At 50.5% G+C, this 9,374-nt stretch overlaps 1 protein-coding gene across 1 annotated transcript; it reads left to right on the top strand.

Annotated features, from left to right (window-relative positions):
- The first annotated feature begins 5,777 nt into the window (after positions 1-5,777).
- LOC130258683 (protocadherin gamma-B5-like) lies at positions 5,778-8,830 on the top strand. Its single transcript, XM_056502294.1, has one exon. It carries the CDS (start codon positions 5,935-5,937, stop codon positions 8,443-8,445), a length of 2,511 nt encoding a protein of 836 aa, XP_056358269.1. The 5' UTR covers positions 5,778-5,934; the 3' UTR covers positions 8,446-8,830.
- Positions 8,831-9,374: the final 544 nt, after the last annotated feature.

The following is a 9,374-nucleotide window of genomic DNA, read 5'->3' as shown; positions in this document are numbered from 1 at the left end:
AGGCAACAAGTGGTCCTTTATGATTTCTGTTTGAATGTTATGAAGATGAAGTTTGTCTGTTTGTAAACCTGTGGGTGGCAGCATGTGCAGGAAGAATGGCGGCACTTCTTTGTCTCTTTCTTGATTTTATGATAGAGCATTGTCAAACGCAGCTGGATGAGCCTTGGCTATAAAATATTTAGCATGGCAAGGGAATTACCTAGATGGGGAGGGGGAGATTCAGGGTGCAATGGAAGAATATAAGTTAAGCTGAATTCCCCCAGTGCAGATATTCCCTGACTCAGTCTCTCATGGAAGGCTGCTCAGCTTTTCCTTTCAGACCTGTGAAGTCTCTTCACAGAATTTCATTGAGCAGGAAAATGCAGCTTCCATGGTACAGAGATGTAAAGATATCTGTGTGGAACTGGTGGTGGGGAGAAAAATGGCCGATGGAACTTGGCCTCTGCTGTCACATGTTCATAGGTTATATGGGTGAAAGAACACTGTGGATGATGTGAAGGGTTGGAAATTTGAGTCCTGTGAGCTGTGTGTGAATGTCTGCTGAAAGACTCAAGGGAATGTTTTTCTGTGTTCCCTGTCCAGTTCCTGTCTCTAGTATGAAGCATTGTGAGATTTTGTTTCTCAAATTAATTGTCTAGCAGATCTGTATTCCAGCAGCATGGACAACCCTGTAAAATTCTTACTATGTATGTGCATGTCATTATAATTGTGTAATTTAAAAATTTAATTGTTTAACTTCTGGAAGATGTCATATGGGAAGAGCAAGAGATGTATTCAGTGACTATAAACATCGTTATTGATCATCTGCTATGAGTTACAAAACCCAGAAGAGTGTTGTGGGGTCTTCAATTCTGCAGGTGTTAACCTTCTGTCTCACTCTTGTGATGATCTGAAGATGGTTCTTTCCTGTTTATACGTGAAAAGGGAGACATTCATAGACAGGGTCCTTTAAAATATCTCTGTACTAAATGCTTTTTCTTGTCCCATGGCTAGGACAACAAATCAAATATTGTCCATGGTAAGGAGATATTATCTGTGCAACTTTCCTTTTGGTAGAGTCTCTCTAAATTCTGAAGATCTGTGATAACCATGTGAGCTGTGAAGTGTTAGAGTGTTGGGGGTGTAGTGTGTGGGGAGACCTGGCATGTGTTTTGTTCATCCTCTGGGCTATTACTGGCCTTATGAAAGTAAATCAGCGTGAGCCTTATGATTTATATTGTGTGGTTTGGATTCAAATGGCCTAGTTTGGGTTCCATATTCTTTTGCTTCAAGAGTGGCAGTCATCCATGTTGTGAGGAGTCCATGTGCTGAAGAATGGGGATGTTGCCTTTGAACTGACTCTTGGGTGGCTGGGTCTTTGACTTAGCTGATAATAATTTATGACCTATAAAGCATTTTCCACTTATTCAAATAATGGGGAGGAACAGAATAATCTTAGGGTGGATGCTTGGGATTTGAGAAGCTGTGCACAGAGCTTTTCTTCTAATGATGTCTGTATGTAAAATTTGCTTTCATGTTATTTTTGGACAGAGAGAAGAAGTCTGTCTATCCAGATCCAGGGCCGGTGCTGGATTTCGCTCTGATATAGCTCAAAATGAATGAATTAATTGTGTCTGTTTGTCCCATAAGTTAGGTGAATCCCACATCTGTGCTTCCAAGCTTTTTCTTTCTTATCCTATGCAAGGAAATGACTGTCTGGGATCCATGTAGTGAGCTCCTGTGTGAGGGCTCTTGTGAATTAGTTACAATCGAGTTTCCTGTGTTGTGTACACTGCAGTTGGCACAATCTGAAATGTGAGGCCATGATTGATATTTTTCTGGTGTTTTCCCATTCGTACCTGGGTTGATTAAGGTTTTATGATAGTAGGCTTGGGTTGGGTTGGGTTTCTTTGTTTGTTTGCTTTTTGTTGGTCAATGAGTGTAGTCGATCCTCATTGTGCTTGGCAGTCCTGTAACCTCCAAAACATATAACTATCCCTTAAGGAGAGAATCTCTCATCCATACCTTGAAGCTGTACATGTAATCATAGACTCATGGAAACATAGACTCATACAATGGTTTGTATTGTAAAGGACCTTAAAAATCATCTTGTTCCAATTCCTCTGCCATGGGCAGGGACATGATCCACCAGACCAGGTTGTTCAGAGCCCCACTCAGCCTTAACTAGAATATTACATTAAGAAACTACCACTTCATAAATATATGTTTCCCCAACGTGTTGTTTTCACTCTCGCTAATGTACAACCACAGTTTTGGTATATGTTGATGGTGAAACTAAAGGCTGTGAATGAAGAGTGAGGAGGATGAGAGCTCAGTTCTGTGTCAGGGAAATCGGTGAATCAGTTTGGGTTTGGCTGAGGATGGTTTGATTTCATGGCTGGTGCCAAGGCCAGTGCCAGTTATGCTCTGTTCTGATCCCAGTTTCTCTGTCATGAAAGACAATGACATTCCTCCAACCATAACATTTTCCACGATAGCTGTTTTTATAGAACCCTAATCCTGGGCTAGAACAGCTAATTAATCCTGTGTGAAACCTCCATTATCCATCTATATCTGTCTGCAACATGGTGATCTAGAGTTTCTTCAGAGTTGTAATTCCACTTTCATTCAGGCCTTTGTTTCCAGCAAGGTTGCAACTCCTTTTCTCTGTACTGGTCAGTACTTTTAAATTTGTAACAGTGACTGCTGATTTTCAGCAAATCCATTCCTACCCACCTAGGAAAGAACTGTATGTGTGGGGAATAGGACGAATAGGAAGCAGAAGCAATAAGGGAATTTGGTGTACTTTGTCAGAAGAATAACTTGCAAAAGAGGCTGATGAAAAGCTGTTTAAAAGCTCTTTAAAATGATGGTTAAATAGTCGTGCAGGGTGAGCAGGCCACGCAGTAGAAGAAATAGGTGAGAAAACTAATTCTCCATATGACCCCCCCTATCCTATTCTCCAGCCTAAGTGTTTAAGGCCTCCCTTGCAGCTTGAGACATCAGAGACTTCCAGGCGCTCTCTGGGATGAATTTTAAGGTGTGAAAGAAAGGCCTAGAAGACTTCACTGTGTGTATCTCTGCCAAATTTTCTCGTGCTTCCTTGCCTTATCTGATTCATGTTGGTTTTTTTTGGTTTTTTTTTTTCTTTTCCCTTGATTTACTCTGTAGGTGGGTATATTCACTACTATCAAGAACCTATCTTTTTTAGCAGTGTGTGTTGTGTTATTGCCTCCTGTAAGTTCAGTTGGAGTGGAAGGCAGGAGATATGAGAGTTACTCTGAGTTCTGTTGCTGTTGGGAGAAATAGATGTAAATATGACTTTAGTAGACATTGAAACTTGGTGAAAAAGGGTGTGTGATGAAGACAGGGAGGAGATTCCCTTTAAGCCAATGGTTTGATCAGCCAATCTCCATTAGATGACTGCTGATCTTTTAGTATGTTTGTTTATCATTTGTGTGCTTTAGAATCCCTCACTTCCTTATCATAATGGTGGTGAGCAAATGCACCTTCTTTCTTGGTGTGCCTGTAGGACATTAACATCTCATGATAAATGTGACCAGTGAGGAGAGACAAGCAAAACCTTCCAGTTGCATGGCAGAGAAGAAAAAGAAGGCAGAGGAGCTCAGTGTGTGAGGCTGGAGAAGAACTCGTTCATTCCCTTGCTCATCATGTGTCACAGATAACACAAGGCTGTGCCTGATGGAGTGTGGTGTGATTTGAGTTGCTTCAGCAGAGCAAGTGAGACCTACAGGATGTTATGGCATGTGTTAAATTTCTCTATGTTTCTATTTCTTGCATTACTTGTTATGAGCTCAAGCTCAGTATGTCTGATCTTATGGGGAAGGTCTCCTTTCTACCAATTTTTGGAGTGCAGGTGCAGTTCCCACACACATGTGGGATGTTTACAGCTGTAAAGAGGAAGGGTCCATCAGCACATGTGTGCTCCCCCAGGAACATTTTGTGTGCAGTGTAATAGTGCAGAAGCATCTCTGCTGCAGTCCTCCAAGTGCAGAGCGGCCACCCAGCCCAGCCAAGGTTTCCATGAACAGCCCAGGGGCCAGTGGGAGAACGTGTGCAGTGTCCCCCACATCATCACCCAGAAGAACATTCTGGGCAATCATCTGGAGGCTGTGAAGTGGCTGAGGAACAGGCTGGAGAGTCACCTGCAAAGAGTTACAGACAGTGGCTCAATGTGCAGGTGGAAATCAGTAACTTGTGCTGTCTCTCAAGGGTCCCTCCTGGGACCAGTACTTTCCAGTAGTGACCAGTTTAGTACCTCCATGGACAATGGGGTTGAGTGCACCTTCAGACTGTCACCTGAAAGGTTGTCACCTTTCAGCTGACACCAATTTGAGTTGCTTCACGAGATGGCAGAGATGCCAAGGACGGATGGGCTGGAGAAGTGGCCCCGTGCAAACATCCTGGAGTTGAACAGGGGGAAGGGCAAGGTCCTGGACCTGGCTTAGCGCAGCCCTCAGTTTAAACAGAGAGAAGGGGAGAGGGAACAACTTTGCAGAGAAGTACTTGGAGTTCTTGGTGGCTGATAAGATGGGACATGAGCTGCCAATGGGCACCTGCTGCTCAAATTGTGTCCTGCACTGCATAATAAGTAATGTGCCCAGCAGGTCCAGAGAGGTTCTTCACCCCGTCTAAAATCTTTTTGTGAGAGCGTAGACTGCATGACGATATTGTACCAATATCCCAAATGGTCATGCTAGAGTTTCCAGAAGGATCATAGAAGTGATCTGAGGGTTGGCACGTGTCTGCTATGCGGAAGGACTGAGAAGTTTAGGTCTTCAAGCGTGGAGAAACAATATCTGTCTGTAGAGTTTTCAAAGTTTTTTTTTCTACTTAAATGTACTCATAAGCTTATAGTAAATAAGGACAGAGCTGTTTTTAACAGGGGCAGTGGCTGTAGGACAGCAGAAAACTATTGTCAGTTAAATGGAGGGAGGATTTGATTAAGAAAATGTAGGTGGTGAGAATATAACATATTGCCTAAGGAAGATTTGGATATGCCTCCAACGTTCAAGGGTCCAGAAATTGCTCCTGCTTGTGATCGAGGTGTGGATTAAATAGCCTTTAAGGAAAAGTTTACATTGGAAACGGAAAATATTGTTTAGCTGTATGAAGGACTCAGCATTGCTTTGCACTTTCCATTGTCTAGCACTTAGATATGGAGATGAAAATGAAATAATTTACATGAATCAGAAACTAAAGAGTAAAAGTTAATCTGCTGTGTTGGCACAAGGGTTGCTTTCATTGCTTTAGGCTGATCGGTATCCCACATTAATTCATCCCAGATAATGAAAGAACAAATTAAGACGTGAAAAATTGCGAGAAAGCTCTTGAAGTCTTCTCTATTATCGTTTCTTGCTTCTGGAGATATGCAGTAATTTTAATAAGGGCAGCAGAATTACATTCCTCACTGCTCTGCTGTAAATATTTGACTGTGACTGTTCAATGTGACTCAAAATAATGCCCTAAAGGCATCGGACAGCGCATGTCAGGCAGAAATGCCTTGGAGTAGAATTAGAGAAGAGCTTCTGCTCTCGCGGTTTGCAGCGGAGGAGAGAGGCCGGAGCCGGTGCCGGCGCTGAGCCCCGCCCAAAGCCGGGCCCCCTTGAGCGCGGCCGTGCGGCGGCTGCAGTGTCGCGGCGGCGCCTCCGGGTGTCGCTGTTGGCCGCCGCCGAGCGGCGCTGGAGCCGCCGCCGCCGCAGCGTCCTGCCCCCGCAGGCTGCTCGCTCGCCCGGCGCCGGCCAGAGCGGCAGCGGCAGCGGCAGCAGCAGCGGCGAGAGGCGGCGCTTGGCGGGGAGCAGCGGCGTCCGAGGCGGCCCGAGCGGGCTGGCTGCGCTGCCTGTGAGCGGTGCGTGCGGTGTGTGGCGAGAGCGGCTGCGAGGGAGGCAGGGCAGCGGCAGGAGGCAGGAGCTTGGCGAGCTGTGGCGGCAGAGAATGGCGGTGAGGCGGCGGCAGAGGCTCGGGCCGGGCGGCGGGCGAGCGCTGCTGGGCGCGGTGCTGCTGTGCGTGTGGTGGCGGGCGGCGGCCGAGCGGGTCCGCTACGCCATCCCCGAGGAGCTGGGCAGAGGCTCGCTCGTGGGGCCGCTGGCGCGGGACCTGGGGCTCAGCGCGGACGAGCTGCCGGCGCGCAAGCTGCAGGTGGCGTCTGCCGGCAAGAAGCAGCTGAAATACTTCAGTGTGAATGAGGAGAACGGGAACCTGTACGTAAACGAGAGGCTGGACCGGGAGGAGATGTGCGGCGCGTCTGCGACTTGTTCCGTCAGCTTCGAGGTGCTGGTTCACAACCCGCTGAACGTTTTCCATGTCGAGGTGGCGGTCGAGGACGTGAATGATAATGCGCCGCGTTTTCGGCGAGACAAATTTCAGATGGAAATCAACGAGTTCACTTCTCCTGGTGCCCGTTTTGCTGTGGGCATGGCTGACGACGCGGATGTGGGCAGTAACTCGCTGCAAGGCTATGAGCTGGAGAGTAACAAGTATTTTGCGGTGGAAGTGAAGGACACTCAGGAAGGCAGCAAATTCGCAGAACTGGTCTTGCGCCACACACTGGACCGAGAGAGTGAGCCGAGCCTCCAGCTGGTGTTGAGGGCGCTGGATGGCGGAGACCCTCCCCTTTCTGGTACTGCCCAGCTCTGGATCAACGTCACCGACGCCAATGACAACCCACCCGTGTTCGCGCAGGACCGGTACCGCGTCAGCCTGCGCGAGGACGCTGCCCCTGGATCGACGGTGCTGAACGTCTCTGCCTCCGATGCTGATGCCGGCACGAACGCCCGCATCACCTACGGCTTCGGAGAAACGCCGGCCAAGGTGCTTCAGAAATTCATTATGGATGCGGAGACTGGGACGATAACTCTGAAAGAGCCACTGGATTTCGAGGAGACTCGAGGTTACACGCTGTTGGTGAATGCACGGGATGGAGGCGGTCTAGTGTCGCACTGTGAAGTGGAGGTGGAGGTGCTGGACGTGAACGACAACCCACCAGATATCACGGTACTGTCCTTGTCGAATCCAGTGCCCGAGGACGCACCGGTGGGTACCGTGGTCGCCCTGCTAAAGGTGAACGACCCGGACTCCGGCGAGAACGGTCAGGTGTCGTGCGAGCTGTCGGGCGAGGCGCCGCTGTCGATCGTGGCGTCGCCGGGCGGCTCGTACAAGGTGGTGACGGCGAGCGCGCTGGACCGCGAGCAGGCGTCCGAGCAGCGCGTGACGGTGGTGGCCCGGGACCGGGGCAGGCCGGCGCTGTGGAGCAGCACGGAGCTGGTGCTGGAGGTGTCGGACGTGAACGACAACGCGCCGGTGTTCGAGGAGGCGGCGTACAGCGCGTACGTGGCGGAGAACAACGCGGCGGGCGCGCTGGTGCTGCGCGTGCAGGCGCGGGACGCGGACGCGGGCGCCAACGGGCGCGTGAGCTACTGGCTGGCGGGCGGCAGCGCGGGCGCGGCGGGCGCGGCGCCGCTCGTGTCGGTGGAGGCGCGGAGCGGCGCGCTGTACGCGCAGCGCTCCTTGGACTACGAGCAGTGCCGCGAGTTCTGGGTGGCGGTGCGGGCGCAGGACGGCGGCGCGCCGGCGCGCAGCTCCACGGCCACGGTGCGCGTGTTCGTGCTGGACCGCAACGACAACGCGCCGCGGGTGCTGTGGCCGGCGGCGGCGGCGGCGGCGGCGGGAGAGGCTCCGGCAGCGGCGCCGTTCGAGGTGGTGCCGCGCTCGGCCGAGGCCGGCTACCTGGTGGCCAAGGTGGTGGCGGTGGACGCGGACGCGGGGCGCAACGCGTGGCTGTCGTACGAGCTGGTGCAGGCGTCGGAGCCGGCGCTGTTCCGCGTGGGGCTGCACAGCGGCGAGGTGCGCACGGCGCGCGCCGTGTCCGAGCGGGACGCGGCCAAGCAGCGAGTGGTGGCCGTGGTGAAGGACCACGGGCAGCCGGCGCTGTCGGCCACGGCCACGCTGCACGTGGTGCTGGCCGAGAGCTTGCAGGAGGCGCTGCCGGAGCTGAGCGAGCGGCCGGCGGGCGCCGAGGCGGCGGCGGCGGCGGCGGCCGAGCTGCAGTTCTACCTGGTGCTGGCGCTGGCGCTGCTGTCGGCGCTCTTGGTGCTGAGCGTGGCGCTGGCCGTGGTGGCGCGGCTGCGCCGGGCCGGGCCGCCCGCCGTGCTGCGCTGCCTGGGCGCGCAGCGCTTCTCGCTGGCCGGCGCCGCCTTCCCGGCCGACTTCTGCGAGGGCACCTTGCCCTACTCCTACAACCTGTGCGTGGCGGCGCCGGCCCGCGCCGTGCCCGAGGCCGCTTGGCCGCCGCCGCCGCCGGTGCCCGTGCTGTCGGCGGAGGAGCTTCTGAGTGGGGATTCGTGCGAAAAACCGAACCCGAACAGCAGCGCTATAGAGGGAGAGGTGCCTGCCAATCCCGACGCACCGCAGGTCTGTAAATCTGCGTGTTTCCTTTGTTGTTCTTGAGGTGTTTCGAAACGTTGTCCTTTTTTCCTCTTCTTTTCCCCGGATTATATGATGAGGTGTGGTGTTATGTTTCTGCGTGAAATTTGGGTCACTCTTTCATCTAGTTGTACGTATTTCATGGTGGCAGTTTTTTGTTATTTTTTGGTGGTATCAGTTCCATATTCAAATGAAAATTGCTGTCTAGAGCTTTTTCGTGGCATTAAGTTGTATTAGTAGTCATGGTGAAGGTGAATCCTTACTCCGTAGAGGTAGATGCACTGTATATCTTTGACAGATTTTGGAAAAACAAAATTGACTCTTGGTGGTTTTTCTTTCCTCACTGATTATTTTTAAATATAATATTCTTTTGGGTGCTGGTGCATGGCAGGACACAAACACTTGTGTTAATTTTTCCTTCTCATTACTATTCTCCTAAACGGTGCATGAGAGTGGGATTGCACTAATGGAGAGCGTTGTGAAAAACGAGAATGTCGCTAATACTGTGGGAAGTTCTGCTACAGAAATTAGTGGAATGGCAACAGTAGAGGGAGCATTTAGCCATTTTTAGCAGTGTTTTTCCATCCTGTTTAGTACTTTAATCTTTTTTGACGTTCCTGATCTTTCTTTCATTCGCAAGTGAAAGTGTAGAACGTGTACAAAAACACAAAACCAATTAGTTTTCTTTCTCTATGCGTTTTGCCGAAAGAGATGTTATTTTGTACCTTATTTAAATTGTCTTCCTTTCTTTCCCAATAGTTTAAATAGGTTTTTCAAGGATGGAGTGCTTAGATCGAGAAAAGTTTCGTCAAATGTCAAAGGGTCGGCTAAAATAGGGATTTAAGTACTTAAATCAAGCTAATTTCTACATTTTCCATGGTCTCCACCATTTAGGGCATGCAGCTCTTCTACTATTCTACAGTATTTTGGTAAAAATGCGTCTTGGCAACATG

This window comes from Oenanthe melanoleuca, chromosome 13 (genome assembly GCF_029582105.1).
Source record: "Oenanthe melanoleuca isolate GR-GAL-2019-014 chromosome 13, OMel1.0, whole genome shotgun sequence".
Classification (NCBI taxonomy): Eukaryota; Metazoa; Chordata; class Aves; order Passeriformes; family Muscicapidae; genus Oenanthe; species Oenanthe melanoleuca.
The sequence above is the reverse complement of the archived record's forward strand: the minus strand, read 5'-3'. Positions and strand labels throughout refer to the sequence as shown.